Source organism: Egretta garzetta, unplaced genomic scaffold (genome assembly GCF_000687185.1).
Source record: "Egretta garzetta isolate BGI_Z169 unplaced genomic scaffold, ASM68718v1 scaffold557, whole genome shotgun sequence".
Lineage (NCBI taxonomy): Eukaryota > Metazoa > Chordata > Aves > Pelecaniformes > Ardeidae > Egretta > Egretta garzetta.
In genome coordinates, this window is record NW_009260264.1 from 1,585,067 (window position 1) to 1,602,282 (window position 17,216).

Genomic DNA, 17,216 nt, shown 5'->3' on the forward strand with positions numbered 1-17,216 from the left:
ACCTGTTCAAGACAACGGTGATGCAACGATAGAGCTGAGAGGCCATGGGGTTTAGCTGGGTAAATTATAGATGTCTGCCATTAAGGGTAAACCAATAGACTGAACTGAAGTGCAGAAATAGCCTTAATGCTGTAGAATCGTACTCAGAAGATAGAAAAACTAATCCTCTAATCTCCATCTCTCCAGGCTAAAGATGCTAGTCTTGTGGCGGGCAGGAGGGGCTCTTAAGGGCCCGTCTCCAGAGGGACTCCCGCCTCCTTGCGCGCAGGTTGTTACCGAGGAACTGCTCGATATCTATCGTGGAGCCCCCCGCAAACCTGTCTGGAGGTCTGATCCCCCAGGGGCTGCAGTAGCGATGCTCGCCAGTACCGCAGCCCCGGGGGCTCGCTTGCTGGCACGCTGCCGTGCCCTGCTCGCCGGGGAGGAGCTCCAAGGAAAGCCGGCGTTGAGCAAGCAGCTGGAAACCAAACCCAGACTCAGTTGTGCTATTGAAATCAAATCTCCCGCAGACAATTAACAGAAGCCAGAGGAGGCCCCTGGGAGTTTTGTTTTTATAGTTTGATTTGTCTTTTCTGGAGCTGGATTCGATAGTGGTAGCTGAGAGTTAAAAAATGCTTTTGAAAAATGTCACTATAGTTAAAAAAAAGCAACCTCCCCTTCCTAAACCTCCGACCTCAAGCCTGAAATCTACATGTTCAGGCTGTGCTATTTCCATGGAACGTGGTATCTCAGTAAAAAATGTGTGCTTCTCTCTTACTTTCCCAATATATTGGGGGGTGCTAGTTTTTTCACCAGCAACTCAAATCTCCACAGCTTCATAATATATCATTTGGTACATACATGCATATTTTAGGATAACTTTCTAGGTGTTTTTACCAGGTCTGTTTTTATGGAATATTAATTCCTGGGTTCTGGACTCAGCTGGTACCCAAAAGCAGAATGCTGTATCTTGGGAGAAGGGACCCCCCACCCCCCTGGTCCCTAGTTTGTAATATGAATGCAATGGAACTGAACAATACAAGACTAAACCTCCTAAGGGCGTATGGCCCCATGAAAATCCAGTTTTCTCTAAAACAAACAACTTCAACTTATGCAACTTCTGTTTAAAACTCATCTGCTGCCACATGGTTAGTCTCAAAGTTGGTTATTTAGAGGAAGGTTGTAAATGTGATTAATTCTCGTAGAATGACTAACAAGAGTTCAACAAGCGTCTCTATTGCAATGTCACATTTGTCTCCAGGTCAGTCAAGTTGAGTAATTTCTCAGAAGTCCAGAGTGTTTTAAAAAGTTATCCAAACAACAAGACCAGCTTTTGTATTTACATACTTCCATATAAAAACCCATTAACATATAACTGATCAGAATATTAATTACTGCTTCATTCTGATCCCTTCCTTCTTCCCCCTTACCACTTGTTTTTCCCGCAATTCCTTCTCTGTTTTTTATGCCGAAGCAAGCATTAAAGAAATGAAGTTAGCTTTGAGACTGAATGCAAGTAGTGGTTGAAATAATCTACTAGAATTAAAATTTGCTTTACAGCCAAAGCAAATCAAGCAGGGAGGCAGAGACACGGTGGCAGCTTCTGAGCATCTAAGAGGCGCTGCATCTTAAAAAAAAAGGCAGCAGTGCTGCTCCCATCTCTCACGGGGAAGATGGAGCGTGGATGTGCTCCACCTCACGACCTGCTTTCTGCCGGCAGCGGTTGTTGTGACGGAGAGGGGGTCGTGCGGCCGTCGCAGCTGCTCCGAACTGCGGCGGGGGAAAGAGGGAGAGAGGAGGGCAAACATCTGGGGGCAGTAAAGTCTGGCTGAACCCATGCAGCTCGGCTTGATGTGCTCACACGAGCGCCCACTGATCTGTTACCTTGTTCCTTTTCTTGTCACTCCCATGGAAAACAGATGTGGAATGTCACGTTACTTAGATTAAAAGTGCCACATCTGACACAAGGCTAAAGATGACGCGACAAATGGGAAGCAGCAAGCTCCCAAATGTTACGATGTGTGCACGTTCCTAATTAGCACTTTTCTTCATTTCAGTTCTTGTGACTGAACTTACAAACAGGAGGACACCTAATCCACCGATTGACAACTGCTTCACATATGCTAATGTATAATTGCTTAAGGCCTGAAGAATCAGATTTGTCTCAATTATTCATTATTTAGAAGTCAAAACTGATCGGATTCCACAGAAATCTGATGTCCTCCCAGTTGCGCTTGGCCTAACAAGCCACCACCACCTTTTAGCGAATGTTAGTTCTGTTTTCAAAGAAACTGATGGCATATTTGAAGCGTCCACCACCACTAATTGGAAGACTTCAGCGTACTGTGAGTGACACACGCTGAGGTCTCAACAGAAAGGATAGCATTGAGAAATCAGAGGACACAGTAAAACATCTCTTCGTGTAAGAAGCAAATGCAAACCACTTGTGGCTTCAGAATAATGGTTTTTCTCTCCGGCATAACATGGAAACAGGAAAGGCACATGATAATTGATGAAAAAACATGACAAAAAAGACACAGGTTTGGGGAATTTTGCATTAGACAAATGTGATTCATAGAGCTCACATCAATGCAATGTAATTCGGGCTGTTTGGAAACCTGAGTCTCCCCTTTGATGGGCATGTTGTTTAAATTCCCAGGGACTGGTGTGCCTTTCAAGCATTATTATAAATAACATCCATTCTTTGGAACCCAATAAGAGCTTTAGTTGCGTTTTTAAACACTTGTGTGTGAATGGTTTCATTAGTCATTTTTTCCATTTCATCTCTAGGCTGCATGTGTTTTTTGCTTATGAAGCACTGTTGCCTTGTTTTGTAGCCATAAAAAACTGTTCCAAGAATACCAATTTTTTAGAAAGGTTTTCATTCCAGACTTGTTCCCCTTGGAGAATTTAAACCTCCCCCCCCTGCTGCCTTCTGCTCCCAGTTAGTGAGCTACATAAAGTAATCCAGAAAGATGCTGGACCAGAATTTCAACAACTGGCGTTATGCAAGGGGATGCTGTTTTCTTTACCTATGCTACAAGCTTCTCAATAAAACTTGGCTACAGCCAACTGTGAACCTGTGCTAAGGGAGGAATCCTTCCCACAAAATGCATGGATTCAAATGCTTCTTTCAGGCCGACTCATGTTACCCTGATTAAACCTGTCAGAAAGGGGAAGGAGCCAGCCTGATTTGATATCTTCTTGTTGAGGCACATGAAATCTGTCAATATGTGAGCACTCTGCATGCCTCCAAATGACATGTAAAATTGCACAAGAATAATAACTGCTATAAATATGAGATAAAAGCAACAAAAGATTCTTGGCTTTGCTTTTTACATTGAAGTTTTCTAAAAATGTAGGCTGTAGAGAAAAAAAACAAATGAAAATGGTTCTGGAGGGGAAATGAGGCAGAAGCTGACTGATTTTGCAGCTGAGAAAGGCACAAGTCTTTTTTTCTGACAGTTTTGCGGTGAGACTGTTCAGGGCATTGCGGAGGCACCCCTTTAGTCTCCACGTGAGTCTAAATAGAGATTTATAAAAACTACAGCTATGGATCCATTTTTTTTTTTTTTTCCAAAACATCTGGATTTCCATATGCTGGATTTAGGTAAGGAATACCTACAAGGTATGGAGTACCTTCAGTTGTAAAACACACCCATGGGAAATCACTGAGTCTGGAAGGATGATGTTCATCCTGAAACATGCCGTCCATTGCCTTAGGCTGCTCTGGTTTGCTCCAGGCCTGCACCAAGGAGTGCTGCGGTTCCTTCTGAGAAGGAAGGACCTGGCTGGACCCAGTGCTCCCAGGTTGGAGGCTGGTCTGCCTTTTGGCAGATAGCATCACTCTTTGGTGATGCACAGAGTATATGGATTGTTTACATTGATCTGTAGATTACGAAGCCTGATGGTAACAGGCATCACTGCGAGGGTCCATGCCCATATTCACCCTTGTACCCACACTGAAACCAAGGAGCTTTTATGGGTGTAAATTCCCATCCAAGTTTGACATGTCTCCATCCCTCCCCCAAATACACATGCATTAAGTTTGGCCCCTGCTTTGCAATGGGCGGTGAAAATACACTGCTTGGTTTCTGCAAAGTTCCAAAATCAGGGTTAAAGTGGTGGTGACCAACCTGTATCAGCTGGGCTGCACTCTCTGGGCTGCCGTACCGATGGTCATGCCCGTTGATGGCCAACACCCGATCGTTCTCCTGAAGCTGTCCATCACGGGCAGCCATGCCGCCTTCCAGCAAGTTGAAAATAAATACCCCTGGTTCATCGGCCTTGCGGACCAGCTTTATCCCCAGCTGCTCATCCGGACTGCTTTTGTTTAGCACAACATGGAAACTGTCATCCCTGTTGCAGTGAGCATCAAGGGAAAGTCCACTGTTTCGGCATCGGTACCTCTGCTCTCGGAGCACTGTCAGTCGGAGCACATGGCAGGGTTGCTTCAGGATTGATAGGGCATAGTTGTGAGGCACATTTTTGATGTCCATGCCATTCACCTGGAAGAGAGAAGCATAAATCAGCAGCAGAAAGACCGTCTAATATGAATTGGCACTGGAGAGGGCAGATCTGTTTACACAGATGTCTTCATACGAAGTGACGTTTGCTATTTCAAACTGTGTCACACAGGAGGCCAAGTTTGCGGTGCAGAACAGTCTTCCCCCCAAGGAAAGGACGCGTTGTACAGACTTTCTGCCTTCTTTTTCCCCTTTCTCCCTGATAGTCTCCAGGCATACATGTTATTTTTCAGCTTTATTATTGCTCTCTCCCAAGCTCCAATATCCTTTCATATATCTTAGTTTTATTTCACTGGCTTCTGATTTCAAATCGCCTTGCCATCCTTTCCTTTCACTCCCACCACTTCCCCGCTATTTCTCTTCTTTGTTATCTGCCAGCTGTTCAAGGTACAGTAAAAAAGAATGTTTCCCACTAATGAATCTCTAATTAAAATGAAGACAAGACCCTCAAGTAGAAATCTAAATGCCCTGGATATTTACTAGAAATTACGCTGATATACCACACCAGAGAATCAGGCTTTTTACATTTCTCAGTGTTTTCTGGGTAAGGTTTAGCGCAGATGGCAGTAAAACTGCCACTTCTTTAATTTGGCTGGGGAAAAGAAAGAGAAAAAAAAAAGAGCTTCCAGTCAATCCTGTCATGTCCGTGTCTGTAAGGGTGACTAGGCATTGCACTTTATCACTGCTAAATGAAAACCATTTGCAAGGTTGTAATTCGTCGCTGGCTGGAAAACCTGAATCAGACAAGTTATTTCCATGTAGTTTTACATTGCACAGGTTGAACCATTTAAATATTAAGAAACATCTCCAAACTGCAACAGAAACGTTCCCCAGCATGGACAAAAACATTTGACTGACGTTTGTTTTTGCAGACTGCCTGTGTGGGCACGACGGGGCTGTCTCCACTGCAGTCTTGATGGGAGGACTGCACCCCTAGAGACACCGCTTAATGAACTTTAAGTTGCCAACTTGGGTAACACGAATGGCATGAGCTGCACCAGCATGGGGCTGAAATTGCTGGGAATCCTCAGTAAATCCCCAGGAAGTCAGCCATGGCCAGGCATTGCGGAGCCTGGCCTATCTGTGTTGCAATCACAGCTTCCCACTGCAGCTTGGATGTGCCCTGCAGGAAGAGTTTTGGCTCAGTGGTGCCATTAACTCTGCCATTCTGTGCTGGCACCAGGACAAAAAAAAGCCACCCCAATACACATGAGCAGGTGATGCTTGTCCAGCTGCCACCTGGAACCACAATCCAGAGGCATGCTTAAACAGTGCCAGAGCGAAGTAGGCCCACATCACGATCCTGAGAAATCCCTTTGGCCACTCTCTGTCAGACGTGAAGCCAAAGGCATGTCATAGCCCTGGCATACCTCAGGTGTCCTCAGCTACCTCTGGGGTCAGCAAAAGCTAGGCAAGCATGGTGGCTTACAGGTGGTGCTCTGAAATTCAGAAGACGGTCTCCTTAATAATTACCCACATGGAATATGTAGTAGAAGTCAGTAGGGCTGGGAGAACTACTCACTAACCCTACCAGCCAGGCATGCCAGAGCAGGCAGTAAGATGGGCACTCAGACTCCCACCCGAGATATGCATGCCAGACCTTGCAGTCCACCCCACTTCCAGCTCTTGTAACCTTATCCCAGCTAATGCCACACTGATTAGCCTGGGTACCAGCATCAGTCTACCCATGGCAGCATGGCCCACAGTGAACAAAGCAGCCTGCTCAAATGTTTACCTGTAATTTGGAAAACCTATGCTGAGTTCTTTGACATCTCTGGCCACACTTTCACCAATATTTGAACTAGCTGATTTAGGCTGCTTTGGGTATACCTGGGTGAGTTACAGCTGTACCTTTGGCTTGCAATGTGAATATAGCCATGGACACCAACTAGACACCATCAAAGCATCAGAGCAAGGAAAGGAACTAGTATTTTCTGTCATCGCTCTTTTCTTCTAAGGATTGAAGCATTAATATAATTTAGCATCCTTGCAGAGCTCCAAGTCTCTGGGGCAGCTGAGAGTGCAGTTCCCATTCAAAAGCTATTGTTGAAGCCGCGGCTCACAAGATACACGATCTTTAAGCATCTGGCCTAATTCTTGTTCATCTGTTGTGCATTTCTATAGAAACAGGAGCAGAAGTAGCAGCCAACAGTTAATGACTGAACGCTGCTCAAATTTGTTCTTAGAGATTTCACCTGTGGCTGCTGGTGGAGCAACACTCCCAAAATAGAGCGGGCAGCGTCTCACGCTCTGCAGTGCTGAACACATCATACAGAGGGGCTAGTTGCTGAAATTACTTAACCCTGATCAGGCCCCTGGTGTAAGTGAGATGTGAGGCAATGGAAACCTCACTAACTGAGATTTAAGCCCTCAGTTCAGTAGAAACAAACTGGGCAAAAAGCCCAGCCTCAGCTTTCAGAAACAACCTTTTGCACCACTTGGTCAGACATGCCATCAGAATGTTGCATTACATTGCATTTTGGATCTACTGTGTTTGGGTAGAAATCAGAGAGGCCTGATAGTGAATAGGAAAAATAAATACATCTGTGAGCCTCGAAAACAGTTGAAATGAATTAAATGGTCACAGAATGCAGAGGAACCAAACATCTTTCTGCATGCATTATTCTACCCACCCAAACAAGCAACATTGCAAATCTCGTCTCCTGATCAACTTACATCATCTTACTCCTTGTTAGGATATTTTTATCTTGTACCTCCACAGTACTGTACCTTTAGTATCATGTCTCCAGGCAGCAATCTTCCATCTCTGGCAATTACCCCATCTCGATAAATGTGCTGTATAATAATGTGAACCAAAGGAGTCTCACTGCCTCCCACAATCCTAATGGCCAGGTTTTCATGGGGATCTGTACGGTTGATCTTAATGCAGGTAATTTCCCCATCTGGAATCAGGTGATACAGTCTGGGAAAACCTGGAAATGCACATTGTAAGGTATTTATTTGACATCACAGCTTCGCTTTGTTAAAACACGTACTGCACAACTTCAAGTACCTGCCAGTTATCCAAACCAGGTTTTATGCATGGATGTGACTTATACTAAGTGGGAAGGAAAGGATACATATGTTTGCTGAGTGGACTTGAAGGGATCCTTTTTTAATTAATACATTCAAGCTTCCTTTTTTCCCCACAAAACACAGCCCCAAACCTTTGATGTAATCCAGACGGATGAAATGTACTTAATAAAAAAAAAGCCCAATTACATTGTGTTGATATCTTAGGGGAACAAAATACATTTTTAGTCACCAGAGATCCCTCTGAACCAGGCCACGGTTCCTTGCTGGCCCTAGATCAGATGGGCACGGACACCTCGACAAATCTCCATCCCCACTGTGGTGGACTGCCCACCTGTCTCACTGGTAGCTTCCCAGGTTGGCCTGAGCAGTGACTGCCCTGTTTTCCTCCATTTTCGGTGCCACAGCTGAGGACTGGGTGCTTGGCTTGTGACATTCAAGGAAGCACTCTTTTACCTTCAGCTATGAGAAAGACAAGGTTTCTCGGGCAACCCAAAGCAAACGGTACTTTCCCTAGCAGACTCCTCTCCTTTCATTACTGCTTGAATGCTAGGAAGTAGGAATGACTAGCCCTTACTGCGACGTGCCTGTATTAAACCCACAGTACGCTCACGGTGCCTTCCAGGGAAAGATCTTTGCTGGCCCTGGCAACCTGGGTGTGGGGAAGAGTGCCCAATGGTGGGCAGGGGTCCTTTTTGTATTTATAATGCACTGGATAAGAGTATCCTCTTCCAAACCCTACTTTTCAAGTGGCAGTGTTTGCTTTCACAGCATGTCACCAATTCTTCCTTTCCTTCTACGTCAATTCGAAACTTTAATCCACATTCAACAGTGAGCAAAGATGAAGTAAAAGCACCAATGAGTTTTCTAGCATAGGTGTATCAGCCTTCCCCCATCGGTGAGCGAAAGCTTTTGAATTTTGTGTGTGTGTATCCCCAATCCAGCGCTTTTATGAAAACCTGTAAGTTGAAAAATTAAGTGCTAATATTTTTTCAATAACCTACATTAGAAATGAAAGTACAGTGACTGTTACTGAATAGCAGTGAAGTGTTAAGTGAAAATGAACAGAGCAGTATCTGAGACAGAATAAATATTTTCTACTAGAGAATTAGCAGGCAACAAACCAGCAAGGCACCAAAACCTTTTGGGAGAGAGCAAGGGGAAAGAAAGAACAGGAAAAAAATATTAAGAAACACCATGTTGCATCCCTTACCACTTCTTTGATCATATGCTCTCCGGGGGCGGGAAGCTGTCTTCCTCCACGTCTGTAAAAAGCACCTACCGGTAGCACAGACTTCGACTGTGGTTTTACACAGAGTTGACAGGCAATAAAAGTCTATCTAGATAACTATACAACCTTCAGCAACCTAATATCCAAGTACTCACTAAGTTTATACTCCCGTAGTAGCAGTTTCGGTGCTAATACGGGTTTACTTCAGTTTTGCACACAACTTCACTGTCTCAGGAATGGAAGATGCTTTATTTTCCCCATACTCTCATATTTTATGAACATTATTTGCTCAGCTTGTAACTTGTTTGCTTCTCTCTAGCCTCAAGGGTGGATTCACTCCGTCTAAATCCAGGTCTCTAAGCCAAATGCATAATTTGGTGATCTGCTTGCTCTGGCTTCCTTTACAGTGCATGGGCACCCAAAGGGAGCCCCACTTCACCGCTAAATCACCCCATGAGGTCTTAAACTCTCTCCACAACTATGTAAGAAGAAAGAGGCAATTAACTCTGGCATCTCGGTGGGGTTCCTAAAGTCAGATGATACAAATAGTCCTCAAAAATCACCAAAGGCCTGATCCCTGCATCAGAATAAGCATGCACATTTTACACTCTCATTGTGGCTACAAGGTTATTTATACATAAGAATACAAATGATAATCTGGATCCCCAGATCTTCTCGGCATGGAAATAGCATAAATAAATGTGTCTGTATATTTTGCAGGCTACCGAGGCAGTCCTACATCAGAACTACTTCCACTTCCCATTCCAGGATGATTTCCTTCATGTCCTACCAAGCTTTTCTAAAGGAATTACCCAGTTACATTTCTTGACCATGGAGACCTGTGGACTGAACAAGCTATGGATTCTTTCTTGTTATTTCAGTCTGTAATTATCCCAGAGCAAAATCAGAGCAATGTGGCAGTGAACAAGTCTCTACACTTGTGTAAGACTTACATATATCTTTACATGAGCTATAAACTTAAATAAGTTTCTTGGCATGTTGAATAATGCCTTGACTGGTTTATTATGTCTTGCAGTGGCACTTGGCTGGCTTTCAATATAACTTTATGCAGATTCTTTTAGAGGAACTTTTAATACCTAATTTCCTTCTGAAGTGTGGAGTCTGCAATAAAACAAATCTTCCCAAGACATTTTTCTTGCAAGTCACTAAGGTTTCTCTTTTCATAGTTAGCAGGATGAACTGCCTCATGTCCTGTCTTCATTTGATTTGTGTTCTTTATTGAATATAATTAATAAATTGCACCATTTTCTCCTCAGATGTGCCAAGCAACCAAAATAACTCCATGATCCCTTAATTTCTCTTCATTGAAGACTTGCCTCTTGTTTTCATCCCAGACATATACATGGACATTTATATTACCAACAACCTAGACTGTCATAAGTGAAAGGCCAATGCCTATTTTGATAATCTAACAGTAAGTTTGACAATCTAAATTTATAAAGTATGCAAATACATATATTTTTGAATAAGAAAATTCACAACCACTTTTTCACTAAACAGTCTGCATACATCGTCTATGGTTTATCAAAACCCATCATGCCTATTTGAAGATGATGCCATCATCTGCCATCATTGGAAAACAATGTCTTCAACTTGAATTTTCTGATGTATATACCATACCCAGGAGAGGTGGACCCTGCTCCAGCACCTGGTTGCATACAGTGAATGAGCCCTCGGCAGCCCAGTTTAAGGGACTCCAACTGGCTTGAGGGCTTGTACCATTCACATATACATTGCCTGTTGTGAGGCTGGAACATCAGTTTGTACAGACCCCATTTTCCAGCCCTTACACTCTTAATTAGAATTCTCTGTTCTCTTTGACCAGGTTTTCCAGAGCAGGAAAACCCAGGAGTGTTGCATACCTTTCTTTACCATTTTATATTTCCAGTCCTTAAATATCGAAGAGCTGCTGAATCTAGAAAGAAGTAAAGTTTCTGTCTTGTTTTTGGTGATTCTTGCAGGTGTTCCCACAGAGTGTTGTGTTTTTGTCACCGGGACTTGTATGGAGCATTCTGAATCTGTCAATATAATAAAATGTCATCTGCATTCAGAAAGATTGTTTGTGCTTTTTCCTCAAGCAATATTTTCCTTATATTGGTGTGCAATTTTATTGATATTTTCACACATCCCATTACAGTAACAGATAACAGGAGAGCCAGCTTTACACAGTACACTCCGCTTATCTGGTACGATGTAGGACACCAAGCACTCATTACTATAGTGCTCATGAGAGTGCAATGCAAAATTTTAAGTACACTTAATATTTTATCCCCACAGTTTCTTAGTGGTAGTGTTCCTTCAGTGGTTAGGTTTCGGCTGACTTCTGTGTGCACCGTGTTCCTTCTGACAGTGCTGCCATCAGGATAACTTCTGCCTTCACTCCCATTATCCAGTGTGACAAAGCCCTGTGTAATGTTTGCTGTGACTTTTGAGTCCAGATTAATCGAAGATCACTGTAAACAGAACTTGTGTCTCAGATTGCGAGTCCTTATTGAGATCAGAAGGGCTGAGGGATGTGAGGTGCCAGCCCATTCCCACAAATAAGGCTACCTGCAGGGACACCCACTCATGCTTCCCGGCTCCTGGTCACCAGAATTTAGATGAAGATCGTGTAACCTGTTCTTGGAAAATTCTTGTGTCTGTGAATCACACGTGCACTTGTGCTAGTGTGGGACTTTTTTCTGCAACTCTTCCTTCCCAAATGATTTTCATTTAGCAATTCATTCACCTAGTGGTTTGCCATCATTTTGATTTAATGACTTCCATTAATACTCCAGGGATGCTGGTCCGATGCAGGGGGCAGGTAGAAGGCAACACCAGCTCTAATGTCTCTTCTTGCTTTGGACATTCTTCTCACCAAAGGTGTACCAAAAGAACTAAAACAAAACTGCTGTAGAGTTGAATGTGTCTCAGAAGACTCATGGCTATCTCATCTACAGCAGGCAAAGTTCATCGGTCTGCAGTGGAGGAAATGCTACAGAGCCAACCTCTTTCTTCTGGAAATTGCCTGGCTCATCGTCCTAGAGCAGAGTGCTTTGAACCAGTTCTGTAAGACTTCCAACAGCTGTTTTGGGAAATCGGAACTGCAACTGAATCAAACCCGGGGAAAACAGCAACAGCGTGGGATTCCTGCAGGGTGCTGCCTTCCTGAGAAAGAAGGTGGGCTGCACTGCCTTGTCCTGGGGCTGGACCAGCCGCTCTCTTTTCTGCACATAGAGAGCCTTAATGCCACAAACTGCTTGATACCTAGAGCCGTCCGTGTTTCACTTACCTTCTTTTTCTTCATGTATCTTTCCCAAACATGAAAGTTTTTATAATATCTATCTATTTTATAAATACGTATATACATACATACATACATACACATATATATATTTATAAAACAACAAGGCTCAGGCTGAACAGTAGGAGTGAGATACACCCATACAACAGGAGGGTCTGTTCTGTGGTCCTGCCAGTGCCTGCCAGGGCTGCCTTGGTCTTGACTGCTGCAAAGCAATAACAGATGGTAGAACTGCACCCACCATGAGACTGAGAAGAATGAGTTTGAATTTGAACCAAACATTTGACATCCTCAAGCAATTCAATTTATTTTACAATGGCTTGACTGCAAAATGGAACTGATGAACATTTTTGAAAACCAGCAGCATGGGTCCCTTTTACTGTAAAACTGTATAGAGGTTTTTGCAGTTGCATCCCCAGGTTCTTTCCTCCTAAAGCGTTAGCAGGTTTATGACCTGTATTTGTAGTTCAGTTTGAGTAAAGAGTATATATATATAGTCTTTCTTGGAAGTGAATTTAAAGAGTGTGATGCCAGACTAAGAGCACAGTGATACAAATAAGCATAGCAAAGCTGGAGCAGTCTTTGCTCGGAGATATTTTGTCATTTAAGTAGATTGTCAAGGTCATTTACACTAGTAGATCCAGTCAGAAGATATTACATGTTAAATGCATCAGTGCCGGAAGGATGTCCCTGTCACCTTCCCTCATGTCTCAGAATGAAACCATCTTTTTTACAATTTCCTGACTTCTACTTCAGACCTGGAAAGATATTTGTAGCTGTAAGTGCCATTAATGAGATTGCTCTCAGGTAGATATCACAAGCTTGGGTGCTTCACTACAGACAAATACTTCTTTGTATAGGTTATTTACAAATGACCAAATTATTTAAAACAAAAAAAATCTTAATGCCTCTTTCCCCCAAACATTTTCTCATCAGTGTTTGCACTCTTCATTCTCCTCTAACATTTTTTTCAGTTTGGGCAATGAAGAGTTCTGTGCTGAAAATGTCACCAAAGTGTTTAGACAGAGAAACAAAGAAAACCTGAATCATTTAAATCCAAAGTGGGCACATATGACATTGTTTAAACAAATCAAACCCCAGGTTGCCAATGGAAATCATGAAGTAATCTTCAGAGTGCAGGACTGCTGCCAGCTCCAGGTATAAGATAGCATTAGACTGTAACTATTTCTCTGCTGTAATTATAACAGAAACGCATTTGCCATTATACATCATATTTTTCAGTGTCCCTGAGTAGCAAAGGAGTTTTCCAAAACCAGTACTGCATGCAGCTTCAAACTAAGCAGAATCATGATTATTTGAATATTTTTTTCTCCCACATCAGGAATGAGTATTTTGTCTTGCACCTTCATAATCTTTTTGAAATAGAGCGTTAGCCCAACAGACATATCAGCTTCAGATTAAAGGCACCTCCACACTTTGCAGTGGGCAAATAGTTAACTTGACATCAGTGCTGCTTATGCTGAGGGCCAATACATAGGTGTGCACTATGGGTTTCGTTCTCAGAGCTCCTTTGACCAAAACATAGGCAAAACACAGATTAAACAGAGATGTCTGAACTAAAATGAGGAAATTCTGAAAACTGTGACAGATGGACGGTAATGAGGTTTGCCAGATGATCTGACAGTTCCCTTATCAACAAGAGGTTAGAGGCAAGAAGGGGTTATTTCACTCTGTGCCCACTGTAAGGCTGGGAAGTCCTCAGCTTTATTCTGCTCATGCACTGACTAAACCTGGTGAGGAAAGGAGCCACCAGAGCGGTGGTGAGACGCCGTCTGATCTCCTAGAGCAATGAGGCATGGATAAAATGTGCTCTCAGGTGGTCCCAGGCATGAACCTGTGAAACTTGGGGCAAGGCAGAAGCAGGAATCAGTGCTCTCATGCTGGGTGTGGGGACTTCTGAGGCCAGGAACCACCACCCACAGGAGCATCTCCATTCCCAGGAGAGAAGAGTGGCAGTGGGGAGAAACATGTGGGGCTACTTTTTTCCAACAGGTTTGGGCTGGACATTTAGCAAGCACAGGGCAGAGCATATTGCAGCTAACCCTAGAGACTGACCGGCAACGTTAACCAGGAGTCCAACTGCAGACTGCTCAGAGCAGCTGAGCATTTGAAAAAATAAATAAAAGAAGAAAACAAGCCTCCAGCTGGCAGGATGATGATAACTGCTACAGAAAGTTTATTCATTTGCTCCTCCAACACGAGGAAACAGAGAGAGTCTTTGAGATGCCATTACACAAAGCACCTGTTGCAAAGGACTGAGTAGGGATCCTTGTTGTATTTGTATCGCTGCAAGTTACTTGCTTGCATTTTTTTAAAGACCAAATTCCTGAACGATGTAATCAAGAGGCACTCTTTGCATATGTAATTAATAGAGTAATTTAGGTACCCAGCTTCTGTGGTCTTATGCGTAAGAGTAACTGCTCATTACATCATTACATGCCTACCTGGTTTTTCCAGTGCAGTAGAATACTTGGAAATTTACAGGAAGGCTTGGTGCAGAGGAATGAAACCACAAGCAGAGGCAGTGACAGAATGACAATCTTGACACTGTGAGTGGGACCATCAAGTGGCAATCACTTCAGGGCCCCATTAATATGTCCCTTAAAAAAGAGACAACAGCGCTCTTCATTCTGTTGGAAATGTAAAGGCCAGTGTCATCTCCACACCTCCTGCTGTTACCATTTGGCCTGCGCTGGGTTACTGGATAGGTCCTGTTGGCACCCAGATCATCCTCACAAACTCTGGACGTGGAACCACACTTTCAGTGGAAAAATAATAATGTCAACTATAAGCCTAGGAAGAAAGCGGTCATAAAAATGTCTATGTCCCATCCCAAAGGGACGTCTTTTGAAAAGCATGAACTTGAGACATTCAGAATTTCATTCCAGCTGAAGAAGAGCAAACTTTTGCTTACAATGGGCTGAACAGTTTCTAGGGAATGAGAAACATATCTGTCTGCTCAGAGAGAGCTGTAGACAAATTATTTGCAAAATTTTACTTGGGGAGAAAAAAAAAATGTTTGGGACACTAAAGTTATTTATGATGTTTCCAGGCCAAGTAGCAGATTCACATTATTTTTATGGAAAAGGTTCACAATTTTGAATAATCAGGTTTTATTTTGGCTACATCAGCAAGTACGTGGACTAGGAGTCTAAGTACCAGGAACACAGTAATATAGTGAAACTCTCCTGAAGGAATAAGCAAATAAAGCAGAAGAAATATTGAACACTGTTCTCTGATTCACCACTTCAAGACTAATGATGCCTAAACGCGACATTTGGCAGCCTTCTGTCTTTATTTTGTGGGGGTTTCAATGAGACCTTGAAATACAGAGAAAAGGGAATTTGGATATTTTGTCTTTTTAAAGCCCTCACCCTGGACATTTGATCTGGGAAGAGAAGTGGGGTGCTGAGGCTTCAAGCAAAGGAATAATAAGATCACTGAAGACCTTGATTAAGATGATGATTCCAACTCTATCATCACTTCTTCTTGATGCATGAGTGCTAATGTTGGCTTCATAAATACAGTCCAAAGCAATTAGTAACATTTTCTTATTGCTTTGAGAATGCCAAATGTTAACTGTTACTGCCTGCCAGACCCCTCATCCTTGACGAAGTCAGAAAGACGTGCTTCTCCCCCCTGGTTAAGAGCACAGCATTTGTACCCCATCACCTGCCTGGCTGAGGTAATACATGTCCGTCAACGAGGATCCCACAGAAGTGCTGGAATAATTACAGTGCTTTGCAATTTCATACCATCCTCTCACTGGGAATTCCCCATGCTTCATAAACATTAGCCAAAACTGATGAATTTCTTATAATGTATGATCACTGTGATCCATTTGCTTTAGGGGGTCAGACACATGCTGGTGAAGCCTCTTCAACAAAATGATAGATCAAATCAATGACAGCTCCAGTAATAGATCCCAGATGCCCAGATCCCACATCCTGCGTGCGAGATACTGGGCTGGCTGTAGCACGCAGGCTGTTACCAGAACAGTCCTACGTGAGGTCCCACACACCCCAGCAATATTCTTGCCTGCCAGTCACTAACAACTTTTTAAGAAAATAAGGAAATATTTGGTTTTCCGTTTTTTTTAAAATCACATACAGCCCACCACATGAAGCGCATGTCAGTCAAGGACATGAGTTCCCAGATGGACAGGGTGCCCCCCCCCCCCAACTTTTTAAGAAAATAAGGAAATATTTGGTTTTCCGTTTTTTTTAAAATCACATACAGCCCACCACATGAAGCGCATGTCAGTCAAGGACATTGAGTTCCCAGATGGACAGGGTGCCCCCCCCCCCACTCCATTTTAAGTGATTACACAAGGAGAACAAAGCATTACCTTCCTCTCCAGCAGCAGAGTTTCCAACAGTCTCCCTTTCCCGGTCAGCCTGGTTGGAGACTGCGCTTCCACTTTTTGTCCTTCGAAGAACACTGAATGCCTTGTTTATTTTTTTAAAAGATCTGCTTCTTATAGTGGAGCGTTCAAAGTGTCGAGCTGCAACAGCAGGAAAAAACAAATCAATACAGTTCACCAGTTCTGGGCTAGAAGAACATAATTTCTGGAGCCATCGGCGTACGACAGGGCATAACACAATGGCAAGGCTGCCTGCACTTCACCGTTGCACCTGACCACAGCTGATGCTCCAAGGCTGCACCCACCTGAATCCAGGTACATTTATCCTACCTCTGTCCCACACCCTGCAACTGTGACTTCCCCTGTCTCTTTTGCCAGCCACACACATAAACCTCCTGCGAGCATGGTAGCCTGGGAGAGAATAATCCTCATTTGAGGCAAAATCAGCAGCAATCCTGTGAAAAATAGCATATAAAAGGAAGAAGCACTGCCCTTCCCAAGCCATATAAGCTTGACCAAAAAAACCAAAAGCTGGAAGCTGTTGTTAAAAACTCTTCTTGGAGAAAAAAATGACACTACTGCCTCAAAATCCCACAATGCTTCCAAAGCCACCACCAACAGCCAACAGTTTCATGTCAAAAATTCAAAGATTAGCAGGTGGGAGGGATCAATTGAACCACATCTTCTAACTTGGGTAAGGCAATGAAAAAAAAAAGAAAATCATAGTAGTTTTAGAACATTTCACTCTCTTTTCCATCC

The 17,216-nt window shown here is 43.2% G+C and overlaps 1 protein-coding gene across 1 annotated transcript in view; it reads right to left on the reverse strand.

Moving 5' to 3' along the window:
• The window catches only part of LNX1 (ligand of numb-protein X 1), a 65,296-nt gene that overhangs the window by 17,829 nt on the left and 30,251 nt on the right, over nucleotides 1-17,216 (reverse strand). Inside the window, exons 3-5 of the mRNA XM_009642312.2 lie at nucleotides 16,443-16,598; nucleotides 7,236-7,438; nucleotides 4,116-4,487 (exon numbers count right to left, since the gene is read on the reverse strand). Of these exons, the coding sequence (XP_009640607.1) occupies nucleotides 4,116-4,487; nucleotides 7,236-7,438; nucleotides 16,443-16,598 (731 nt within the window). The remainder of the gene's footprint in view (nucleotides 1-4,115; nucleotides 4,488-7,235; nucleotides 7,439-16,442; nucleotides 16,599-17,216) is intronic.